Consider the following 26476-nt stretch of genomic DNA (forward strand, 5'->3'; position numbering starts at 1 on the left):
GTTGGTTTTCTGTTACCTATCATCAGAAAACTTGACTGATTTCAATACACACATATATATCTGTCTAAATGTATATACATATAGGTGTATAGATATATTCCCTCTCTATATATATTCTCTCTCATATATATATATATATATATATATATGATGGACACATTTTATTGTTCATTATTATTTTCATTCCAAGTGAATAAATCAAATCCCTTTAACTTTCAGGTCAGAATTCTTCACTCCTCTTAAAACACTGTTTCATATGTATGGGAGAGAAGAGAGAATGGAAAAGAATAATTCACAGAGCCTGGATATATGAAATGAAGTCACCTTTATGTGTGTGGGGCTGTGTTTGGGGAGCACATGGGTGTTGAAGCAGAGGGCTTTTCTTTAGGTTGGAAACAATTGTTATTCAGATTACAACCACTGATTGTGACTAAAACCATTGTGAAATATACAAAACATCCACATTTCTTTAAGTGTGGAACAAAGATGACTTGGAGGTACATGAGATTATTTTAGGTGGAGTGGCCACCTGGCATTAAATAACAGTGAATCACACCGTGAGAAAGTAATTCCTTTTTCTATTGTCTTTCCATCCTTTTGATACTACCAAGGACACCGTGCCAGATTGTTATCTCTTTAATACTTATTAACATTTACTTCGCTTCCTTTTTAACAAAGAGAAGGCAGCTGTAGGCTCAGTGTATTCACAGACAATAGTCTATAGCTAGAATTTAATTATATTTTTGTTTTCGCTGTCTTTAGTTTTCTGGCTACCTCTTATTTGTACCAAGTCATGCTAATTTTCCACTTGTAACCTTTCTAAATAAATTTCAGTTAGAGAAGTGAGTCAACTTAAAAATACTGAGTAAATAACAGCACAGATGGAACACAGGGTACAAATGCCAAAGATGATGAATGATTGTCTTCCGTTTAGTAAACAGTAGGAGAGTCCATCAATTAGAGCCACAGATGCAGAATGCAAATGAGTAAAAACAGAACCTGAAAACAACAGCTCCTTCCGAAACATATCTGAAGGCACACAGGTGTCCAAACCACTTACTTCGTCGAAACCCAAGACCACAGATGGCAGTGGGGTTGGAGAAGGCAGAGGTGGCAGTTACTGTCATAATGAAACTGAAAGCAGGTAGGTTAAAACAACATAGTAAGGTGTGTCAGCACTTTCTGGAGGAAGAATCCATACAAATACATAGAATGGTGCAGAATGGTTGTCAAATCCTTTCTACCTCCTTATTCAGAGAAGGAAGGATCTTCTCATGCACAGAGGAAACAAATGGCAACTTTCTGAGTAAGAGAGGGTGATGGGTCAATCTTGTTATCCTTGGTTTTGAGATAATATGATCTATAACTATATGTCAAATTTAAATTTTTAATTTTATTCTCTTGCTTAAGTTTCCTTAAATCAGTAATTTTCAGTTGAAAAGAGTGATTTTTTTCAAACTACCTATACATCAAAGATTCTAGAATGTTCCACTGGCAGTGGGGGAAGTAGGCATCCCAGCTCTCCCTCACCTTCCACTCAGGTAAAGCATCATACCCTTCTGGAGGGGAGGAGTGAGGAAAAGATACAGCATCACTTCTTCAGTGAGGGCCACAGTCCGTAACTGTCTCCCTTCCATCCATAAGACCACGGGGCTGGGATATGGGTAGTAGGGCAAGAGAGCTGTTTACTTTTCTGAACAATAATCTTTGAGTAGAAGATAAAGTTTAGAAAGAGTTGTTCTTGGCACCATCATAATTTGTAAAATGTCTAAGAAGTGGTTATACAGCATCTTGATGAAGGTTGCAGAAGTAATGCAAATAACTCTACAAGAACAAAATACCTTACATTTTAAACCGGTGTAAGCTCTTCAAAAACTTTAAAAAGAGGTACACTCTGAATAATATAAAACTTGTGAGAGAACATGCCTCAGTGGTAGATCCTGTATAATTTAAGTAGATTCCAAAAAGAGGTCACCACCCAAAATGGCTTTTTAATGACGAAAACTTAGTTTATTTCAGCAAGGAATACCTTCCATAACTTAGATATTTCTTGTCTAGAAAGATCTAAACAAAGATCTAGATCTTTCTTGTCAAGAAAGACTAACTTAGTCTTTCTTGTCAAGAAAGACTAACTTAGTCTTTCTTGTCAAGAAAGACTAACTTAGTCTTTCTTGTCCTCCTTGCCTCTCTTCCACTCTCTCTTTCTTCCTTCCTTCCTTCTTTCCTTTCCCTGCTAACCTCCTGCTTTCTGAGTTCTTACATCTGATGAATAGCCCCCGAGGTTATCAGTCGGTTTATTGAATGTGACTTGTTTTCAGACTTTTTTTCTCCAAAGCCTATGACCATCAGGGGAACGCTGGTATGGTGAGACACACTTTTCATCTGAGAGTGGTGGCTTAAGGGTGCAGGCTCCATAGTTGTTGATATGATATTTCAAATCCTGACTTTACCACTTACAAGCTGTGCAACATTGAGCAAATTACTTCATTTTATTTTTGTGCCTCAATGTCCTCATCTATAAAATGAGGATAATAACATCACCTACTTAATTGGATTTGGTGAGGATTCACTGGGTGAGTTCATGCAAAGTGCTGAGAACAGAACCCCCCCCCCCGTTAGTAAACACAATATAATTGTTAGCTTTACATGTTTTACTTCTCTCATATGCTTTCCTTCATCAGAAGAGTTCTACCAACCCCAAAAGATTTAAAAATCATTTTTCTACTGTTGCAGATGTTTGTAGCCATTGTTCAAAGGAGACTACCATTTGGTTTTACCCACGCTTTTCATCAGGTTTCTCTTCTCCATCTCAGAATAACTTTATTCTTCAGGACATACTACTTCCCTCTCCATTATTCTCAAGGTCAGATCCTCCTTGCCACTGTCTTTATGTCTTTTTCTTGTGATTCAGTGCCTTCCCTCAGACTATTCTCATCAGCATCATGTCATCACCTAGAAAGCACCTAGTTGAACCTTCTCTTTTACCCAGAAGGAAATTTGGCTCCTTCCAAATCAGTCATCTTACACAATTTCATGGTTAGTAAAGAAGGGCTGAAGAGAATGCTGGCTTCCTGACTCCTGTTCCAGTGCTCATTCTCCATTACCCTTTGTTTCTCAACTTTTGGTGGAATTTTAAACAGGATGTCTACGAGTTCTTTTCACTGTCAGAGCCACATCTCTCTTCAATGACTTGAATTTCTGCCACCGTTAAGTCTCTGAAGAAGTGATATCTTTGGATTTCTTTCTCCCCAACATACAGTGGACATTCAGAGACCTGGCATATTCATTTGTTCATTTATTCACTTAAGCTTTTTTTTTTTTTTTTTGAGTGTCTAAGTAGTTCCAGGGTTTCAGGAATTCAGGGTTGAATGGCAGCGTCCCTATGTTAGAGAAGCTTGTGTCCTGCTTGGGTGGGCAGGCAAATAAATAACAAGTTACAAGAAAATAAACAATGTCTAAGGGCTAGGGTTAGGTTCATGCACAGAACGCTGTTGGGAAGGAGGGTATAGCTTACCCAGCCTAAAGGTCATGGGTCAGGAGAAGCTTCCTGCAGGGTTGATCCAGGATCTGGATCTGGGAGTAGGCATTAGCGGGGTGAAGAAATGGGGGAAATGTGCTTTAGGCAGAGGGGCCAGAAAGTGGGAAGAAAGGCAAGGGCAGCTGTAACAGCAGGGACCTTTGGGGAAGGGCCAGAAGTTCTTCTCAGCAGGAGGGGGAAGTTAGAGAAATTAGGAGCAATGAGGTTGGAAAGACTTGACGAGGTCTGGAAAGATCTGGTAGGCTGCACAAAATAATTTTATTCTAGAGGTGACAAGCAACCCATGTAGAGGAGTAATCAAGAGGCCATTACACCTTTTACACATTTTATTCTGTGGCGACATGGAGAATGACTACCACACTGTTTGGAGGCTATTGAACTAATTAATTCAGGTGTGCTAAGAAACTAGGATATCTCTGAGCACAGAAATATATCTCTGTGCTGAAATATTCATCTACTGTTAAATAGTCTTCATGAGCTAAATTCTTGAGAAAATCTAGAGGTGTAACTTTCCCATTTCTTTTCATCTATCGACATTTTCTTTAATAACCTGCACTTTCTTATCTTAACTGGATTTAACCAGCCTAGGTTGTTTCACTATCTTTCTGTTCTATTTTTAACCAATCAAGAGAGACCTTTATTCCCTTGGTTTTGTCTACAATTTCAATGATCACTGATTTAAATTGCTGTTAAGAAACAGGTTGTGTGTGTATAATCTTATTTAACATTAGGTTTCTAATTTGGTAACATTTAACATGCAGATAAATGTACTATACTTTCATGAAATTTCATTTCTTTATACCTCTATCATGCCTATCACAAAGCAGGGTTCTGGATGTACTATTTCACTGGCAGTTCACATTTGAGTAAGTAACTTACAGACACTGTACAGACAGTTCATTTTAAAAAGGGCTCCTGATTAAACCTTTGTCAACAATTTGGTGAATCAGCAGAACTGCTAAGATAACCTGCCATCTAGAGAAACAAAAAGGAGAAATACATATTTTTGCAATTTTTTATTATCCAAGATAAGATCAAAAAGGTCAGTTCCTGAGATGCCATTATCCTTATTAATTCAAATGAAACAGATTCAACCAGGGTTAGGCAAAGTGCTGAATAGCAGCTTGTTGGAAAGAACAGCTCTCACGGTCATTGTACACCAAAGTTTTGTAACCTTTTCCTGTGTTGGGAATGAGGATGTCAACAATGATACCTTCCCAAGTGTGGGCGATTAAGCTTTTAGCACACACACACTTCTACACACACACACATCCACACACACACACACACACACACACACTACTTCGGGCTGTTATTGAGCTGCTTCTGTGCACTTCGGGCCACCTCTGCAGATGCCCTTGGTCTCTGGGTCCTACCCTGATCTCTCCCGGGTACTCACAGAGTCTGCGTACTGGGCGGTAAGCTGGGGATGCGTTGAATATCCTTGCAGGTGACTCTGAAGTCCTCCTCCTGATGGCACTCGCAGGGTGGAGACGAACACCCCTTTCCGCCCAGGTCCCTGGGCAGGGCGAGCAGCAGCACCAGCTGCAGCAAGTCCGCCGGCCTCATTTTCCACGGGACTCGGGGCTATTTCTCCATCCTCCGAAATCGCCTCATTCTCAGCTCTCTGCACCTCGGGTTACCCCAGGCCAGAGGAGACCCGGGAGCGGGAGGGGTGGGAAGAGGGAGGGCTCCAACGGGCTGTGACCTCACCACTGTAGAGGAGGCTGAAGAAGGGGAAAAAGAGGCACTTAAGTGCTCCGCTTCCCTAGGCAACCTTCACCCAAACAAGCCTGCTTGCTTCACTTTCCTTGGCTGGACCCACGCAGTCCGCTCCGTCTGTTCCCTGACACCCAACACCAGTCCTGGCTGTCCCCTCTGTTTTCCAGCCCGCCCCACCCCGCGCCGCTCCCATTAGTTCTCTCCAAAGCCTAGTTTAGATGCCCTCTCCTTTCCTCGTCTTTAAATCCAAGGAGCCACCTTCCCTTGCTTGTAGCCTTCTAGACACCTGACTGCCTGGGAGCCACTCGCACGCACTCCTTATCCAGAGAAAGTCCCCGCGGAGTGGATTGTCCCCGGGCGGACCAATGTCCTGCAGAACTTCAACTCCTCCTGGCCAGAGACACCTCTGCTGGGAGTCAGAGGTGGGCACGCAGCCCTGGCCAGCCTGCGGTGCGGCCGAAGCCGTCGCCCTGCACCCCTGGAGGATTCTCGTTGCTACCCAACTGCAGGGGCAACTCTGGTGCTAGAGTCGACTGGCAGCGGCCGCCTCACAGTGCAGCCCGCGGCTCCGCGAGGCAATTCAGGAAGTGAACTTCAGGGCCATCTGCTGGGAATAATCGGGAATGGCAGAAATAGTTCCAGGTTCCCTGACTGGGTCCAGTATGGAAATTCTGGTCGACCCAGGAATTTTATGGAGCCATATTCCCCCTGGAAGATGGGAAGAAAAATAATACTTAAGTGGCATACTCACCATTCTTCGCACAGTAGCCAAAAAGATCATTACAAACATAAATCAGATTGTGCCTATTTCCTTCTTAAAAGTCTTCAATCACTTATTCCTCTTGGGATAAAGGAATGTCAATTCCTTCTATACTGCATAATTCCTTTTATATGAACTTGGCTGGGACAGAAAGGAAAAAGCTGTGGTGATGGAAATCAGAATAAAGGTTAAGAAAGATTGACTAGAAAAAGACAGGAGGGAACACCCAGGGTTTCCATATCTTAATTAGGCTGGAGGTTAAGTGGATGTGTACATTTATCAAAATTCATTAAACTGTACATTTAAAATATGTGTATTCCAAATTTTACAGAAGCTTTATTCATAACCACTAAACGAACCAAGTGTCTCGCGACTAGATAATGGATAAACAAACTCTGATACCTACACATTGGAATACTATTCTGCAATAAAAATGAATGAACTGCTGATACACCATGCACAAATTTTTTTTCTTTTGAGATGGAGTCTTGCTCTGTCGCCCAGGCTGGAGTGCAATGGCGTGATCTTGGCTCACTGCAACCTCTGCCTCCCGGGTTCAAGCAATTCTCCTGCCTCAGCCTCCCGAGTAGCTGGGACTACAGGTGCACGCCACCACGCCTGGCTATTTTTTTCGTAATTTTGGTAGAGACGGGGTTTCACTGTGTTAGCCAGGCTGATCGGCTGGTCTTGATCTCCTGACCTCGTGATCCGCCTGCCTCGGCCTCCCAAAGTGCTGGGATTACAGGCTTGAGCCACCGCACCCGGCCTTTTGTTATTTTTTAAAAATCACCATGGTATTGTTATGGAACAAATCTTGAATGCATAATGTTAAGTGAAAAAAGCCAAACTCAAAATATTATGTATTTATATGTAATCGTTCATATTAATGATTCATTCATATAACTTTCTCAAAAAGGCAAAACTATAGGGACAGGAAAAAGATCAGTGGTTGCAAAGGCCTGGGGTAGGGCTGACTACAAATGAACACCAGAGAATTTTGTGGGTAATAAAACTGTTTTAAATCTTGTTTGTGTTGATGGTTCCATGGTAGTTTATTAATGTTGGTGAATCATAGTGATCGATTTTCGAATGTTAAACCCACCGTGAATTACAGGGATAAATCTCACTTGATCATGATGTATTTATCTTTTTTTTTTTTTTTTTTTTTTTGAGACGAAGTCTCGCCCTGTCGCCCAGGCTGGAGTGCAATGGCACTATCTTGGCTCACTGCAACCTCCGCCTCCTGGGCTCAAGCGATTCTCCTGCCTCAGCCTCCCGAGTAGCTGGGATTACGGGCGCCCGCCACCACGCCCGGTTAATTTTTTGTATCTTTAGTGGAGACGGGGTTTCACCATGTTGGCCAGGCTGGTCTGGAACTCCTAATCTTGTGATCTGCCCACCTCAGCCTGCCAAAGTGCTGGGATTACAGGCATGCGCCACCATGCCCGGCCGTATTTATCATCTTTTTAATATACTCCTTCATTGGATTTGCTAAAATTCTGTTTAAAAGTTTTACATAGACGTTCACAAGGGATAGTAGTCTGTTATTTTCTTTTCTGTAACTTCTTTGTCAAATTTTGGTATGAGGGCAATTAATTCTTCCATCACAGAATAAGCTGGGAAATATTCCTTCCTCTTTAAATTTCTACAGGAGTTTGTGTAGAACTGATATCATTCCTTTCTTACTTATTTGGTAGAATTCACCAGTGAAGCTGTTGGAACCTGGCATTTTCCTTATTGGAAGGTTTTTAACTATAAATCCAATTTTTAAACATATATATATTCAAGTCATATAATTCTTCTTGAGGTAGCCTGGGCAGTTTGTGTCATATAATGAATTTGTCTATTTCATCTAAATTGTTGAATTTATTGGCATGAGTTTGTTCATATTCTCTTATCCTCTTATATTTATATAATCTATTCTAATGTCAACTGTGTCATACCTGATATTGATAATTTGTATCTTCTTTTTCTCTCCTAAGTACTTTATCCAGAGGTTTATCAATTTTATTCATATTCTCAAAGAAGCAAATTTTTGTTTCTTAGATTATTATTTTTTCATGTTCTATTTCATTGATATATGCTCTGATCTTTATTATTTTATTACTCAGCCTACTTGGGGTTTAATTTGCTCTTCTTTTCTTTACTTCTTAAGGTGAGGTTTCTTAAGACTGAGGTAACTGATTTGAGGCCATTTTTCTTTTATAATATTGTATATGTGTACTGCTGCAGACTTTCCCTATACTACTTTAGAGACATCCCACAGGTTTCGATATCTTGTAATTTCATTTTTATTCAGTTTAAAATACTTTTTAGCTTTTCTTTTAGATTTCTTCCTTGATTCTTTAGAAGCATGTTATTTAGTTTCCAAATATTTGAGGAATTCTCAGATATTCTGTTATTAATTTCTAATTCTGTCATACACAGGGAAAATAGTTTGTATAACTTGAACACTTTTAAATTTAGTGAGACTCATTTTATGATTCAGAATATGGTCAATCTTGGTAAAATGTTCAGTGTGTACTTGAAAAAAAAATAAGTGATCAGCTTTTGTGGAGTTGTGTATTCTACAAATGTCATTAGGTCAAGTTGTTGATAGTATTGTTTAAGTCTTTTGTATTTTTGCTAATTTTAAAGTCTACTTGTCATATCAATTGTTGAGATATGGGTACTGAAATTTTTTACTACAATTGGGGATTTGTTTTTTTTTCCCCCTCATTGCATTTCTATCAGGTTTTTCTTCATGCAATTTGAAGTTCATGTATTTTGAAGTTCTATTATTAGGTAAATACGTGTTTGGGACTATTATTTTCTTGTTCCCTTTATTGATATTAATTGGCCTTCTTTATACCTTGTGATATCCTTTGCTCTTCAATCTACTTTTCTGTTATTGGTAGAGCCAATCCAACTTTCTTTTGATCAGCGTTATCATGGTATGCTTTTTTCGTACTTTAACCTCTTTGAGTTTTTATATTTAATGTGCAGTTCTTACAAATAACATAGAGTTGGGTCTTGCTTTCAGTCTCACCATCTCCACCTTTTGTTTGGGTTGTATAGATCATTTACATTTAATGTCATTATTCACATTAGGTTTAAGTGGATAATCTTTCTATTAGTTTTCTATTTTCTCCATTGTTATTTGATCCAATTCTCCTTTTATTTTAAACATGTTTGGACTCATTAAGGAACTTTTATGATTCCGTTTTATCTTCTTTGCTGAATCTTAGCTATAACTGGTTATTATACTCATTGCGTTAAGGTTTATAGCATGTACGTTTAAGTTATCATAGTCTACATTCAGTTGATACTGTATCAATTTATATGTGGTTTAAAAGAACCCTTCAACACTATACTTGTTGAATGCTTGTTTATACTCCATTTCTCCTCTCCTGCCTAACCTTTATGCTTCTGTCGCCATACATTTTACTCATGCATAGGTTATAAATCCCATAATACAGTTTTATTATCTTTTAAAGGGATTCAAATAATAAGACAGTTACCCCTTCTGGTCTTTCTCATTCCTTAGTATTGATCCATATTTTTCACTGCTGTCACTTTCCTTTTGCTTGAATGACATTCATTAATTTTTTTGTCAGACATATCTGCTGGTTATAAATTATTCCAGCTTTTCTGTGTCTGAAAAAGTATTAATTTTGTCTTCTTTTTAAAAAAGGATATCATCGCTACGTGTAAATCATAGATTGACATTATTTTTAACTTTCATTACTTAAAAAACATTGCTTCATTTTCTTGTTGCTTGCATTGTTTACAAGGACAAATCTTATGTCAAAGTTTTCTTTGCTCCTTTATAATCTGCCCTTTTTTTTTTTTTTTTTTTTCTTACTCAGGCAACTTTTCAGATTTTGTCACTGGTTGAGAGCAATTTGACTGTAATGTGCCTTGATGTAATTTTCTTCAAGTTTCCTGTGCTTGGGGTATTTTGAGATTCTTGATTTGTGTGTTTATGGTTTTCATCAGACTTGGAAAATTTTTAGCCATTGTTTCTCCATTTCCGCATATATGTTTTTCCCCCCTTATCACTTTCCTCTCCTTTGAGCATTCCAATTATTGCACTTATTAGGCTAATTGAAATTGTCTCACGAAGAGAATATTGATGCTTTTCTCAGTAAAAAATTATTTTTCTTTTTGTCTTTGATTTCTTTTGCTATGTCTTCAAGTTCAGTATTCTTTTTTGTCCTCTCGTAATATTTAATTGGCCACTAATCCCATCCAACGTCTTTTTTATCTCATAAATTGGATTTCCATCTCCAGAAGTTCAATTTGGGGCTTTTTTCATATTTTCCATGTCTCTTTGTATAATACTTTTTGAACATCTAAAATACAATAATTGCCTTGATATTTATCTTAGTTTCCTAGGGCTGCTGTAACAAAGTACCACAAACTTGATGGCTTTAAACAAGATAAATAAATTTGTTCACAGTTCTGGAGGCTAGAAGTCTAAAGTTAAGGTGTTGGTGGGGCCTACTTCCTCTGAGAGTTCTGTGGGTGGATGTTTCCTTGACAGTTCCTAGCTTCTAGTGGTCGCTGGGAATCCTTGACATCCTTTGGGTTATATCACTGCAACCTCTCCTCTGTCATCATCAGGTGTTCTCTTTGTGTGTCTCTGTGTCCAAATTTCCCTCTTCCTACAAGGACATCAGTCATTGTATTTGGGTCCGTGCTAATTCATTATAACTTCAACTTAACTTAAATATCATTAAAGATGCTATTCCCAAATAAGGTCACATTCACAGATACTGGGCATCAGAATTTCAAGATATCTTTTTGGGGAACAAAACTCAACATACAACAGTGTCCTCATTTGATAATTCGAATATATATATATTTTTGTCAATTCTGGGTCAGTTTAGATTGGTTGATTTTTCTCCTGAAAATGGGTTGCATTTTCTGTTTCTTTGTATGCCTGATAATTTTTGTTTGGATGGCAGATATTGTAAATATTACCCTTTTTGGCACTGGAATTATTGCATTCATGTAAATATTCTTGAGATTTGTTGTCAGATGTAAATTACTTTGAAACAATTTGGGATTTGTGGATCTTGGTTTTAAGCTTTATTAGGTGGGACTAGCACAGCATATAATCTAGGGCTAATTATTCCTCATTCCTGAGGCAAGACCCTTCTGATTACTCTACCCAGTGTTCCAAGAATTATGAGATATTTCAAATCTGACTGGTGGGAAGAGTCACTCTTCCTGGTCCCCTGTGAGCAACAGACAATTTTACCTCCAATCTTGCTAGTTGCTTTTTTTTCCAGCCTCATTTTTTTCACGTGTGTGTAATGATTAGTACTCTGCTGAATCTTCCATGGAGACCATTTATATTTCTCTGAAGTTTTCTCTACATAGCTCTCTACCTCCTGTAGTTTGTCCTGCAAACTCCACCTACCTGCATCTTCCCAAACTCTCAGCTTTGTCTCCCCAATTAAAGAATCCACTGGACTCTGCCTGGGTTCCCTCTCCTTGCACCATGACCTGGAAACTCTCTCAAGGCAGTAAGTTGTGGCAATCATAAGGCTTGCTTTATTTGTTTCCTGTCTTTTGGGGATCATGGTCTTTCTTGGTACGATAACCACTGCCTTGAAAAGCATTGCTTCTTATATCTTGCCTGTTTTTTGGTATAATTCTGGTGGGAGGGTAAATCTGGTCTCTGTTACTCCACCTTTGCTGGGAACAAAAGTGGTATGCTGAAATCTATAACATTTTATATCAAGATTTAGACAGCATGAAATTGGCTTAGTGGCAATTATAATGTAGGCAAAAACTCTCATGCTTACAGTTTCAGTTCAGCAAATTGGAACATGGCTTAGGGCTAACAATGTTCTAATAGTCTGCTCAACAAATTGCTCAACAAATTGCAATGACAATTAATAAGACAGTTTTCTTTCCTTAGCATAACTTTTAAAATGGGGCAAATAAACACATGAGATAAGACAATGACCAATCTTTGTGATCAGGTTAAATAAAGAGAAAAGCGCACTCAGGTCCCTTAAACACATGCACAAAATCCTTTTAAATGTAACAAATGGCTATAAAACACTACTTTTATAGTGTTATAGAATAGCTATAGAACACTACTTTTTCCTTCTTGTAGAAGAATTATTAGCATGGTTCAAATATTAGAAAGTGGTGCTTGGCAATTTATGCCTCTGTGTGTTTTATCTTTTTTCAAAAAGTACCCATTAAAGGGGAGCGTTCCACTAGCCCCATTCCATAACCTCTTTATTGATTAGTTATATCGCCTAACTACAGAAATGTTTTGCAATTTTGGTTTAGTACATTAATAGTGGCTCACTTTGACCTAAATGCATATGAATTACTGTGTTTTATATCTGTGATGCTCTTGGCAGTGATAATTACCTATAATTAGTAAGTGTGTGGCTGAAAAGAACTTCATGGGATCAACAGGACTTCAGCACAAAGAATGGCTAAAGATGATTCCTTGAGTAGTAGGCAATATTATCCTTGCAATATCTTGTTTTTTCATCTTGACTCTTCTTAAACTTGAAGGTAACTTGCAAACTTGATGTAGAAAAAGTCAACAACCATTTATGATTGTTTTCTGCCGATGTAAAGAGAGTGAATTTCACCACTGACTTGACTGAGAGAGAATTTTGAGTAGTCCTATGTAGTCCCACCTAATCAAGATTTGGGGGATTTCCCTTTTACTTACCTATAACATCATACTTGGTGTCTTCTGTCTTACGACTTGTAACTGTGCAGTGATACTATAAGGGAGCTTGACCATCTCTGTTGGCTAGAGGGAACGAAGCAAAATCCAGTGATATAGATGGTCATCACTTGTGCTGGACAGTCACCAAGAACAATGCAGGCTGCTTTTGAAGTAACATAATACTCTGATGCCTATGGGCAGCACAGGTAGGTTCAAGCTATGAATAGTGGTTGCTTGAGTGGACGCTAGGCACTCTGTCAACATAGACTTTCTCCCTACGCCCGCCGGTCTGCCTCCCCAACCTCCTATTCCTCCATTTCCAGGACCCTCTTCTTCTCTGTTATCACATTCCTAGTCAGGAACCTCTTTTTTCTTGGGGGGAATCTCTTTTCTTTTTGTTCATGGTATTTCCTTCCAAATCATTTGTTTATAGCATGACTCTTTTGTGACAGCAGGCTTGGCTTCATGGGTTTGTGACCTGTGCAATCACTCAGGGCCCTGTATTCAGAAAGGCCCAGTGCTTAGTTTAATGCTGTGTTGTTGCCATTTTGACATCTTAATCAGTTTTGCAAAAGGGCTTAACATATTCGTTTTTCACAGGGCCCTACAACAAATTATATAGCCTGTCCTATCTGAGAATGTTTGTGTTTAATATTCAAAATCCAGGAAGAAAATGCTTCATTTTCTTCTTCTTTTTCTTTCTCAACTCCCCTCCCTTTCTGCTTTCTGTGGTCACATCCCATCTCTAAGGCCACGAGTGCAGAACAGTGTAGCTGACAGAAATGGAGATAAGGAGAGAGCTAAGGTGAAAAAAAAACATTTGAGGAAAATTTTGGTATTTCAAATACATTTTTGTGTCACATGGACATAGTTAGTGTGCTGTTGTATTAGTCCATTCTCACACTGCTGTAAAGAAGCACCCGAGACTGTGTAATTTGTGAAGAAAAGAGGTTTAATTGACTCATAGTTCCATAGGCTGTACAGGAAGCATGGTGAGGGAGGCCTCAGGAAACCTACAATCATGGTGCTTTGAAGGGTGAGGAGGAAGCAAGCACCTTTTTCACATGGCAGAGTGGGAGAAAGGGAGAGTGAAGGGGGAAGTGCTACACACTTTTAAACAACAGTTCTTGTGATAACTCACTCACTATTATGAGAACAGCAAGGGGGAAATCCACAGCTGTGATCCAATCACCTCCCACCACGTCCCACCCCCAACATTAGGGATTGCAATTCCATGTGACATTTGGGTGGGGACACAGAACCAAGCCATATCAGCTGTTGTTGTTTCATAGTTGTATAAATTTCGAAGTTATTGGTGAAATAAAACTTCTGTCCCTTCTCCTTGAAACAGCACTACCTCTGTCTGCCACCCACAGCTTCTTACATAATAGCTGTCTTCTCTTCTCTACATCTATTCATTCTAGATGAGCTGGGTTAGGATGGTCATGTCAATGCTTTTAGACTAGCCCCATTCCAGAACCTTTTTATTGATTAGTTCATCTAGGTATTTAATGTTTCGTATGGTTCAAAAGTGTTTCTGATGAAACTGCTCAAGAAACTAGATCTAGAATTAGCATCTTGGATCTTACAGGCTGGTGATCTCTTTAGTATAACCTTAGTCAAGGCTCTTTAGATTTCAATCAGCAGAACTAATCTTAGGCTTCAAAAGGGAAATCATCATGAGGCAACAAGGTATTAATAAATTCTTTGTTCTCAGTGTCTAGAACAAAATAATAGAGTACCAATATTCATGGAACTAACATTTTTAGGATGTCATAGTATTTGTCAGCTTACATATAATGTCAGCTTACATTCAATAATGCTTACCATGAATTAGACACTAGGCTTAGTGCTTTACACACATTAATTTATTTTATCCCCCAAACACCTCTACACATGAAGTGCTATTTTTATTGTCCACATTTAGAAGAGGAAGAAATGAAGGCACAGAATGATTAAGTAACTTGTTTGAAGTAACATTGCTGATAGGTATTATAACGGACTTGAATCCAAAGTGGTTTGGGTCCAGAATCTGTGCATTTAACCACCTCCAGTTGCCACTAGTGTATTGTGGAAAACAAGTACAGGAAATACAAGTGGGAATAACAAGGCTTGGATCCAGGAACTTGGAAGTTGTCAGGAACCGGGGCTGCATTCTCTTGGGCTTATTTCCTCGTGGTTGTGTAGTTTATTTCCTTTCACTGCTTTACTCACTTCTCTCTGTCTCTGCAGGTTAGCATTATCAGCTGCTTCTTGAACACAGGTGAAGATGGTCACCTCTCTGTGGCGGCCTCAGCTCTTACCTGTACATCAAGACTATTCTAGCAACCAATTGGGAACTTGAGTCCCCATTTTAAATTCTCAAAGGATAAAGAGGCTGATTGGCCCAAATTGTCTCAGGTGTCTGTCTACTCCTTGTCTAATCAGCCGCGGTGAGGCAGGTAGGGGCTTTGTATAACATAAACAAGGCTATAGGGGCCCAACACTGTGGGTAGAATCATTCCCAGCTAAGCGGTGATGTGGGTGAGGCATATCAAAAATATCTCCCACATCTACCTCAATCAAGGTATTACGTAATGAGAAGATCATTGATGACACTAATCCTGAATAGGTACAATTTTGGGGAAAACATGTTGAAACCTTAACCCTCCATGTTTCTGTTTTTGAAAATGGGACCCTTAAGGAGGTAGTTAAGTTTAAATTAGGCTATAGTATAAAGTTCTAATTCAATACAATGGGTGTCGTTACAAGAAGAGAGAGGAACCATGTATGTGCTCATACAGGGAAAAGCCTATCTGAGGATACAGAGAAAAGATGGATCTCTGCAAGCCAAAGGCAGAGACCGTAGCAGAACCTAAACTTGCTGACACCTTGATCTCAGACTTGGAGCCTTCAGAACTGTGGGAAATAAATTTTTGTTGTTTAAGTCACCCATTCTGTGGTATTTAATCAAATCCCTAGTAAACTAATATATCATGTAACCTCTGTGTGCCCCTATCTATAATACATGGTTTGCAAAAGAAGGGTGCTGCAAATGATACTTGTATTAGTTTGTTTTCACCCTGCTATGAAAAACTACCTGTGACTGGGTGATTTATAAAGGAAAGTGGTTTTTTTGTTTTGTTTTGTTTTTGAGACAGACTCTTGACTCTGCCGCCCAGGCTGGAGTGCAGTGACGCGATCTCGGCTCACTGCAAGCTCTGCCTTCAGGGTTCACGCCTTTCTCCTGCCTCAGCCTCCCGAGTAGCTGGGACTATAGGCAGCCACCACCACGCCTGGCTAATTTTTTGTATTTTTAGTAGAGATGGGGTTTCACCGTGTTAGCCAGGATGGTCTCGATCTCCTGACCTTGTGATCCGCTTGCCTCGGCCTCCCAAAGTGCTGGGATTACAGGCTTGAGCCACTGCACCCGGCAAAGGAAAGTGGTTTAATTGACTTACAGTTCTGCATGGCTGGGGACGCCTCAGGAAACTTACAATCATGGCAGAAGGGGTAGCAAACACATCCTTCTTCACATGGTGGCAGGAGAGAGAAGTGGGCAAAAGCCTCTTATAAAACCATCAGATCTCCTGAGAACTCACTCACTATCATGAGAACAGCATGGGGGAACTGCCCCATGACCTAATCACCCCTCACAAGGTTCCTCCCCCAACATGTGGGGATTAAAATTCAAGATGAGATTTGGGTGAGGACACAGAGCCAGACCATATCAATACTCTTTGTGGGTTTTTCCAAATCTAAGCTCAGATGATTCTGCTTGAGTATGGTATTGTGTTTGTATAATGTGTGTTGGCCATACTGATTAAAAGTAATACATATCCTTGGGAGTTATGAGTCAATTTCATGTAAAATCTATTTTGTTGGCTTTAACTCATTTTGTCTATTTTGTTAAGACATAAAAAATGAAGATTCGGTGATGTGACTTCACTACTTTTTTTTTTTTTTTTTTGAGATGGAGTCTTACTCTGTCACCAAGGCTGGAGTGCGGTGGCACCATCTCAGCTCACTGCAACCTCTGCCTCCCGGGTTCAAATGATTCTCCTGCTTCAGCCTCCTGAATAGCTGGGATTACAGGTGCCCACCACCACACCTGGTTAATTTTTGTATTTTTAGTAGAGACGGAGTTTCACCATGTTGGCCAGGCTGGTCTCGAACTCCTGACCTCATGTGATCCACCCACCTCGGCCTCCCAAAGTGCTGGGATTACAGGCGTGAGTCAGCACTCCCGGCCTGACTTCACTACATTTTTTTGGGATGCCACATCTGTTGACTGAGAGCACACCACAGCTGACAAACAGCTGCTATGAATTTAATAACATATTTAAGCATTTCTTGATCAAAATGAACTAAAGTATCTGATTTTTAATCCTTTGGTCCCAGTTGTGTCCTGTAATGTTTGATTTATTTGGTTAATATCACTTTGAAAAATAAGGCCTCTAGAATAGAATTCAATCCTCTAAATATGGTTGAACCAGGGAGGAAAAGCTGTGGACAATCAGTTTTTATTAGTGTAGATCGTGATTACATTAGCTCTTTTCGTAGACATTTCTCCTGCAGTTGGTCTGCTTATCACTTCTTCAGAAAGTTTCTCTTTTATGTCTTTCCACAGAAACCTATGCAATATTCTATTACACAGAGATTTGTAATCATTTATTTTCTTTTTCTCTCACATGGCTCTGAGCAATTTGAAAGCAAGGTCTATGTTATTTATTTTCACTGCACGTTCAGTGTCTAAAACAATGTCTGGATCCTAGAAATATCCAGCATACATTTGCTGAATTACATGAATGAATAGAATTGTTTTGAAAGTTAAAATGTTTACAAATAAACAGTTATTATTATGCTTCTGCATGCATATGGGGCAATTTTATGGTTGTTCTGAATTATCTTAAAGTCTGTCTGGTGGAGTGTATTCTTGAGGAACAATTTCAAGTAAGCAGCTTGAAGATAGTTGCAAATGCATAGGAGGTCTTTAGAAGAATTATTTTATATTCAAACCAATATGAGATAGTTTTATGTCTCACTGTTGGCCAGAAAAAAATATTTGAATAATTCGACTATATCAAATTTATGTGCTAATTATTTATGACTCTGCCTGTTGGGAGGGAGGGGTAAGGAGGGATGGAAGGAAAGGGGGAGAGAGAGAAAGAAAGAGAGAGAGGGATATGAACGGAGAAGGGCAAGTGAGGAAAGGGTGAGAAGAAAGATAAAAATTTAAAAAAAAGGTTCGGTCCCTTTGAAGGGCTAATAGAGGGCACCAACTGGGAAATGGATTATAGAGCACAGAATTATTAAATTAAGGAACCCTTGTTATTAAACATGATCTAGCTCTTCTTCACGTAGCCAGGAAAGCTTTCACAGATCAGGTAATATTTGAGTTTAGCCTCAAAGAAGGAAGGGGAAGTGGTCTTTTTGGCAGAGAAGAAGGGCAATTCACATGACTAATTTAATTGTTACTTCTTAGCTTTCCAAAGCTCAGTTTTTTATTGAAGTTTTCATTCTCTTCGTGACTGAAACCAACTCCCCTGAGTGGAAAACATTTCTTTTATGTTCTAGAGTGAGGAGATGACACCCAGACTGAAGTAGCAGCAGTAATGAGTTGACAGCCTCACATCTACTTTTGGCGTGCCGTGAATAAGCCATATGATCTTAGGCAAGTCCCTTACTCTTTCCAGGCCAAACAGGTTGGACTACATAATCTTCTCTGTTCCCGTCCGCTTCTAAGAATTTGTGAGTCGTTGGAAAAATATACTGGACCCTGGTATTAAGGGGATTTTTACATTTCAGTGCTAGAAATTGTCTTTCCCTGTCCTCCTACCGCTCCCTTGCCCTTTTTCTACTACTTCCCCATCTTACCGTAGTCCTGGGGGACTCCTTTTGTTCCCCAAGGAGTAAAATTACAGTCAAGGCTAACGAAGCATTTTTATTCACTTTCTATCTGCAGTTTGTCTCCTACAAAGGAGACTGGTCCTTTAAAAAAAAAAAAAAAATAGATCAGGGCAAGAGGGCGCGGCCGAGGGATCAGGCTTTTTTCCGGGAAAGTTACCCGAAGGCCTGCTATATGGCATCCTGGGATTTGCAGTTCCTTTTCAGGACGCTCTCCCTTAGTAACTCCTTGATCGTGAGGCCGAGATGGACTACAACTCCCAGAGGGCCAAGCGGCGGCAGCGGGGTCCTGCACTCTCGCTGTGGCTGGGCGGCTAGTTTAAGTTGCCATAGCTGCGAGTCTGGGGAGAGCAGAGTCGGTTGAGCAGCTGCGTTTGGTCAGTTGCACCTTCTGGGTCACTGGTAGCCGCGGGAGCCGGGTGGAGCCTAGGCGATGATCCGGCATTAAGGAGCTGGGGTCATCCTCCGTCTCAGGTACCTGCCCCCACCTCCCCCTTGCCCTTTTTCGACCACTTCCCCGTCTTACTGTAGACGTTTTAGTCCCACTTCCCCTAGTCCCTGGGGTGGGGACCTCAGAGCGGCGCGGGATCTGGGGTGGGGCAGTGGATGGGTGGAGTATGTGCAGAGGTGAGGGGAGACGGCGCGCTTGTCATCCCGAGGCCTCCCTCCCTCGGCAGGGGTGTCCGCGGTCAGGTCCTGGCCAGGTTACCCAGCGAATCTGGACTACATTGTCCTTCCTTTGGGAGCAGCTTACTCTTCCGCTAGCATCTTGAAGCTTTAAGGGACAGGAGATTGGACTCATTCGGTAGGTCCTCCAGAGAACCGTCTGACATTTGCTTGCCTGTCCTGCTATAGAACTTGATTTTTTTTTTTAATACCTGTTTTGTAGTCACAGAAAGCTTGCTACTCTAGGGAACGCTGTATTAGTGACCTCTCTTTCCCGTGCCATCTTGGGAGTTGCCCCAGCCTTAGCTGTTAGCAGTCCCTTAATTGAATTATTTCGTAAAAATACCTGACATTTAATCCCAGCTGCATCTTTTATTGGTTTGATGGAGCCAATCTGTTATGTAGGCGTCTGGTAAAACCTTACCATTAATTGCAGCATTGATTTGAGTATTATGTAAAGTATCTAACACAGTGCCTGCACCCTGAAAGTGCTCAGCATTTGTTGTTTATTTTTATTAATTATACAGATTAGTGTTGTCTAATACAAATAGAGTGTGAGCCATTCAGGTGAATTTAAATTTTGTAGTACCCACATTAAAAAAGTAAAAAGAAACTGGTGAAATTAATTTTAATAGTTTATTTAGCACAATATAGAAAAATGTTTTCAATGGAGTAAATATAAAACTTACTGAGATTTTTACTTTTTTTTTGAGAAGGAGTCTGGCTCTTTTGCCCAGGCTGGACTGCAGTGGCGCTGTCTGGGCTCACCGCAACCTCCACCTCCTGGGTTCAAGTGATTCTCCTGTCTCAGCCCCCGGAGTAGCTGGGATTACAGGCACTTGCCACCATGCCTGGCTATGCATTAAAAAAATATATTTTAAGTCATCAAAATCTGGTGTGTATTTTACATGTATAGTACATGTCTGTTTGACCTGGCAAGAGCTAGAGCTCAGTAGCCATGTGTCTAGTGACTGCTGTACTGGACAGCACAGAGATAAGGTTAAAACTTGGCAGTTTCACATTGGCACACATAAATTTGGTTGTGCCTGTGACTCATGGGTGATGGTGGCTGTTTTGTTAGAAGAGTGAAGTGTTCACTGTGCCTATGTTCTCTCACTGTATCTTGTCTGCCATTGCATAACCTAGGTCTCATTGAACTGTTTCTTGACAGTTTATTTTGATTAACTTTTTCAGAATACCATTTTTTTTTCTTGAAATGGTTTATAGATGTATTCCCAGATCTACCTTTTATGTAGACAACTCCCAGTTCTCTGGATCACTTCCTGTGGGTTCCTACAGATTGCTTTGAAAGTAGTCACAATTAATTGAAAATATTTCTGTCCACAGCTCTTTTCTACAACCAAAGACATTTTATTCTTATTTATTTAATTGTAGCGCTGAGTATGGGAAGAACTGGGCAGCTTATAAAATATTTCCTTTAGGAGTGTTAGACTGGCTTGGAAGTACAATTGGGTCACCACATTCAGCAGTAACATGTTAACTGTATTACCTGAGTTAGTTACCAACTTTTAGACATGCTCATGTGTAGTACTTTTGGCTAGACTTGGGCTGCGGTTCACACTGGAGCATGCACTCTCTGGCAAGCCCCAGGGATGACCAGGCATGGATGGAAGTCACCAGTGACAATATGTTGGCTGGGCACTTGGATGTGAGGAATTGTAGTGAGGTCACTTGGGCTTTTGAATGATTCTAGGAGCATTTTCTTTATTCTGTGTTATGCCACAGTCTGTACATAGGGACCTAATTTTCATATTTCATTATTTAAAAATGTTTAAAGTTGTAGGTATGTCTTACCCCCTTGTTTCGTTTATTTGTAGGTGGTTTGGGGAAAGTGTAGGGGCAGCCAAAGATCATCTGCTTGACTAGGCCCTTTGCCCTGAACCTCATGAAGAAATGATAGGAGGCAGACATATGTGCCTAAAAAGAGCGTCGAGCTCAGAGAAGAGCAACTCGGAGTTTTGGGAGTGTGCTTTGTAAGTATGCTTTCTCCCTGAGTTTCTGAGATAACACATTTTTTGCATATTTATGGTAGAAAAGACTATGCCAAGAAATAGAGTTTTGGGAGCAAGAAGCCCCTTCTAATATAGAGTTTAAAAATACACTATCGAATGGTTGTGTGTGCAATGTTACAAAAATTAAGGTGAACAAAGTAGATAATTTGAGATATCCTTTATAACCTTAACAAAAGCAACAGTGATGTACCTGTTTCTGTTAAACAAGGAATTGAGAACCTATTTTGTCTCAGTACTCTGTCAGACACCTTTTACAGGCATTATATAATTCCTTTACCATGCTTATCTTTTACAAAGGAGGCAGTTGAGTCTCAGGTTATTTGATTTGCTTGGGATTCTGGAGCCAAAAGAGTGATCATTGTTCCCAGGTCCTCTGACTCCAAATTTCAGTCCCACCCACTGCCAAGGGGCTTCATTGCTGTTTATAAGTGCCCTCTAATAGAATTTGATTCACACTCAACATTTTTGGATTAAGTGGACCATATATGGCACAGCGTGCACTTATTCATCTCTTTCAATGTTCAGAAAGTTCTATTATCTTTCTTAGTTTTTTTTTTTTTTTAAATATAGTGGTCCTTATATTACTACTGAGGTAAGAGATCATTATAATTTGTGATTTCCATAAATAAATTCAACATGAATTATCATTGATAATTAAGGGTGTCATGTTAAAAGTTTAAATTTGCAACATAGATATAAAAATTCTGGACCTTTTTTTGGAGGTCATATTGTGCTTCGATAGATAAAAGGCCCTGAAACATAGAGGGGAGACACACTGTGGCCTTGCAGTACTAATACTGTGTGGCTGGGCGCAGTGGCTCACGCCTGTAATCCCAGTACTTTAGGAGGCCGTGGCAGGTGGATCATGAGGTCAAGAGATCGAGACCATCCTGGCCAACATGGTGAAACCCTGTCTGTACTAAAAAATACAAAAAAATTAGCCAGGCGTGGTGGCAGGTGCCTATAGTCCCAGCTACTTGGGAGGCTGAGGCAGGAGAATGGCATGAACCCAGGAGGCGGAGCTTGCAATGAGCGGAGATCACACCACTGCACTCCAGCCTGGGCGACAGAGTGAGACTCTGTCTCAAAATAAAAAAAAATACTGTGTATAAGATCAGTGGTGTACAAAATTTATAGGATTAGGCCAGGTGCATTGACTCATGCCTGTAATCCCACACTTTGGGAGGCGAAGGCAGGAGGATCGCTTGAGCCCAGGAGTTTGAGAACACCTTGGGCAACATAGCAAGACCCCTTCTCTACAAAAAAATAAAAAAATTAGCCAGGCATGGTGGCATGTGCCTTTGGTCCCTGCTACTTGGGAGGCTGAGGTGGAATGATCACTTGAGCCCAGAAGGTCGAGGCTGCAGTGAGCTGTGATCACACTACTATACTCCAGCCTGGGTGACAGAAGATGCTGTCTCAAAAAAAAAAAAAAAAAAAAAATTCTTAGGATTAAAGAATTTTAGGACTGGATGGGGGACCTATTGGGGTAATCTGGTCCAGAAATTTTGGAAATAATATAAAAATAATCTAGATTTACTAGGTTATTAAAAACTATATTAGCATGTATATTATAGAATACACTATCCATGTAATATCTCTGGGTTGATTCTGATGTCGTTTCAATACATTCATACTATTGTATAGTATGTTTTTCTTTTTTTGTAAAATGTGTCGTTACAGGTCAGCACTTACCATTCAACCTTGTCTCTTTTAACAGATACATAGTATCCCAGAGATTAGATAATTTATCGTATTCTTGTCTAGTGGATTTATATTTTTTTCTTATTCTTTTACAACTGTAAAAAAATTCATTCACTCTGTTGCCCAGGCTGGAGTGAATGAATGTGCTCATGGATGAATGGATGAATGAATTAAAATTTCTGAAGAATTTCTACAGTGAAATTCTTATGCATATGTCTATACATAAAATGTATCTATATATCTGTATAAATATATTCTTTTATCTTCCTAGGTTAATAGTCACAGAAATAGATTTTCTGGGTCAATGTCTATGTATATTACAGATTGATTGATTGAGACAGGGTCTCACTCTGTCACCCAGGCTGAAGTGTAGTGGTGAGATCTTGGCTCACTGCAGCCTCTACCTCCTAGGCTTGAGAAATCATCTCACATCAGCCTCCCGAGTAGTTAGGACTACAGGTGTGCACTACCACACCTGGCTAATTTTGTTTTATTTTTTTGTAGAGACAAGGTCTCACTATGTTGCCCAGGCTCATCTGGCTCAAGCAATCCTCCTACCTTGGCCTCCCAAAATACTGTGATTACAGGCATGGGCCACTGCGCCCGGCCCATATTATTTATTTTTACTTGTATTGCCAGGTTGTTCTCCAGAAAAGCTAATGTGTTTTTTTTTTTAATTTTTAATTTTTGTGGGTATGTAGTAGATATACATGCTAATGTAGTTTTTATAGTTAATACTCTTACAACAAGGTATAACCTTGCTAACCCTGCGAGTGAGAGGTTTTTTCATCTGTATAAAACAGATAGACAAGAATATCATTTTATTATTTTAATTTGTAATTATTTAGTGAAATAACAAATAACATTTGTTAGGGTCATTTGATTTCTGTGAATTGTTTGTTTATATATCTTTTGAGTCTTTTACAACTGGACTGTTCTTTTTCTTGTGTTTTTGAAAGAGCTGATTAACCCTTTGGTTCCCATATAATGCAAATATTTTTGTGAGTTTTTCTTTTAGTTTTTAAAGCTTGTTTCTAGTATCTTGTTATCACTAATTGTGAATGACTCAGACTTATCAGGCCTTTATCAGATATGCACACCTCTGAAATTTCTATAATGCTGGTGCTTGGAGTATTTGGGAGATGGGATTATTTGTGGTTACATGAATCCATTTAATTCATTCTGATAAACATTTTCCCATCCCTCCCTCTCTCCCTCCCTCTCTCCCTCCCTCCCTCCCTTCCTCCCTTCCTTCCTTCCTCTCTTTCTCTCTTTCTTTGGAGATGAAGTCTTGTTCTGTAACTCATGCTGGAGTGCAGTGGTGTGATCTTGGCTCACTGTAGCCTCGACCTCCCAGGTTCAAGTGATCCTCCCACTTTGGCCTGTCAAAGTGCTGTGATTGCAGGCATGAGCCACTGTGCCTGGCCTGATAAACATTTAGAATCTACTCTGCATACAGGGTTTGCTATGAAACAGCTGCTCGTGAATGGATGAATAAGTGCTTGTGAACGAATGTGCTCATGGATGAATGGATGAGCTTTAATTCTCTGCTTCCCAGGCACTGGTCCATTTGATTCTGCCTCCTGCTCTGAGGTGCTGGACCAGGGTGCACTCCTGATGAAATTAGAGCAAAAATACAGCCTGGAACTGAGCCTGCTAGGTTTTGGTTGTGGAATAGAGATGTCTGTGTGTAAGAAAGCTTTCTACTTTTTTGAGTCTGGGCAAGTTAACTTTTGGAAGTTGTTTCCTTACCTGTAATATTGGTTATAGCTATGTTTACTCTAGGGCTATTGTTGGGGTTACATTAGTTAATACAAGTAAAGTGCCTAGAACAGAGCCTGGCACAGAAAAGGGCCATTTAATTGTTGAGTTATTAGTATTAATTGCTTATTTTGGCTTCTACCATGATGACTACCACCACCACTACCATCATTACTGTATTCTTTAAAAACGATTAATTTCTGTTTCACTTAAGCTAGCTCATGTGTGTTCTGTTTTTTTTTTTTTTTGGCGGTAGGACTCACAGCCTTAAATACAACAATAAGTACTTTATTCTTTTTTTTTTTTTTTTTTGAGACAGAGTCTTACTGTGTCTTACTCCAGAAGGCTGGAGTGCAGTGGTGTAATCTCGGCTCACTGCAACCTCTGCCTTCTGGGTTCAAACAATTCTCCTGCCTCAGCCTCTCAAATAGCAGGGATTACAGGCGCTCAGCACCACATCCAGCTCATAATTGTAGTTTTAGTAGAGACGGGGTTTCACCATACTGGCCAGGCTGGTCTTGAACTCCTGATCTCAAGTGATCCACCCACCTTGGCCTCCCAAAGTGCTGGGATTATAGGCATGAGCCACTGTGCCCAGCCAAGCACTTTATTCTTATCAGCTTATTTTGCTTTTAGGGAAGAGTACCTTTACTTACTGGTACACCTGTTTTTTTTTTGTTTGTTTTTGTTTTTTGCCTTCTTGCCACTGCCATTTACATGTAACAAGTGTATTGATTAAAAAGTTGGGTTTCAGAAATAGTCTTCTTGCCTGGATTTGAATCCTGGCTCTGCCACTTAAGTTACTTTGCTTCTTTAAGCCTTAGTTCTGTTTTCTATAAAATGGGGATGATAATAATAATGTTATGAGGATCAAATGAGAGAGCATACATAAAGCACTTAGTACAGAAATTAGTCCATAGAAAACTGTAAATCAATAGCTATTATTATTTCAATAAAGTTGAACATTATTATGCCTTTGTATAAATGTGAGCAAGTAATATACCAGTTACAGTCTCATAATTTTACAGAAAAGCAAATTAAAACAAATGTTCTTTTTTGTCTTGGTTTATGTATGTTTCCAGTTGTGGGGTCTCCTGTTTATTTAGAAGGTTGCTTTAAGATTATGTTTTGAATCCAGGCTTTTCTAGCTGCTTAACTACTGGGAGCCTCAGTAGTTCTTCATTTGCGAAAAAAGGGACTACTTTGTTCATTTAAGAAGTAAATATTGAATGTGCCAGACACTCAGACACTATTCTGGGGCCTGGGAATAGATGAACAAGAGCTAGTATCTGCCCTCAGGGAGGTTAGAAATCCTGCCTTGTAAGATTGGCCTGAGGTTAAGCCAAGCTTTGCAGAGATACTTTACTGTATGCAAAGTATCTGTCATACCTAGGTGCTCATTAAATGGTGGTTCTCGCGTTTGTACCTCTGATGTTCTGATTTCCAGCTATGTGCTCCAATCGTTAAATCCAGTATGTTTCTACTTTATCGATGTTTTAAAAAACATTTCCTATCGACCTTTAGTTTTAAGGTCTGCTCAATAAACTTTTGCCAAACGATGGTCTTTGAGTTCTTAGACAAGAAATCATTATCTTCTTCCTGACCCTTAAAATTGGCTGTGCCATAGTTTGCTGAACCATCTGGTACTGCAAAGCACTTTTAGGATGAAGGCCATTATTTGTGTAACTTATTAAGACAGGAGGCTTGAAAGCTGG

General features: G+C 39.8%; 2 protein-coding genes across 8 annotated transcripts in view; one reads left to right on the plus strand and one right to left on the minus strand.

Annotated features, from left to right (window-relative positions):
• The window catches only part of TSHR (thyroid stimulating hormone receptor), a 168020-nt gene extending 162143 nt beyond the window's left edge, over nt 1-5877 (minus strand). Inside the window, exons 1-2 of the mRNA XM_055288570.2 lie at nt 5576-5877; nt 4938-5265 (exon numbers count right to left, since the gene is read on the minus strand). Coding sequence (XP_055144545.1) covers nt 4938-5107 — 170 coding nt within the window. The 5' untranslated portion in view covers nt 5108-5265; nt 5576-5877. The remainder of the gene's footprint in view (nt 1-4937; nt 5266-5575) is intronic.
• The window catches only part of CEP128 (centrosomal protein 128), a 636715-nt gene that overhangs the window by 172549 nt on the left and 437690 nt on the right, over nt 1-26476 (plus strand). For 3 of the 7 annotated variants that reach the window (XM_055288556.2, XM_063644065.1, XM_055288563.2), the window contains exon 1: nt 21102-21257. The exons of 2 other annotated variants lie outside the window; for them this stretch is intronic. The gene's annotated coding sequence lies outside the window, so the exon portion shown is untranslated. Of the gene's footprint in view, nt 1-18939; nt 19072-19269; nt 19403-21101; nt 21258-26476 lie in introns of those variants that run through there. 2 more of the 7 variants (XM_055288555.2, XM_055288557.2) reach the window with 2 other exon arrangements.

This window comes from Symphalangus syndactylus, chromosome 8 (genome assembly GCF_028878055.3).
Source record: "Symphalangus syndactylus isolate Jambi chromosome 8, NHGRI_mSymSyn1-v2.1_pri, whole genome shotgun sequence".
NCBI classification, from domain to species: domain Eukaryota; kingdom Metazoa; phylum Chordata; class Mammalia; order Primates; family Hylobatidae; genus Symphalangus; species Symphalangus syndactylus.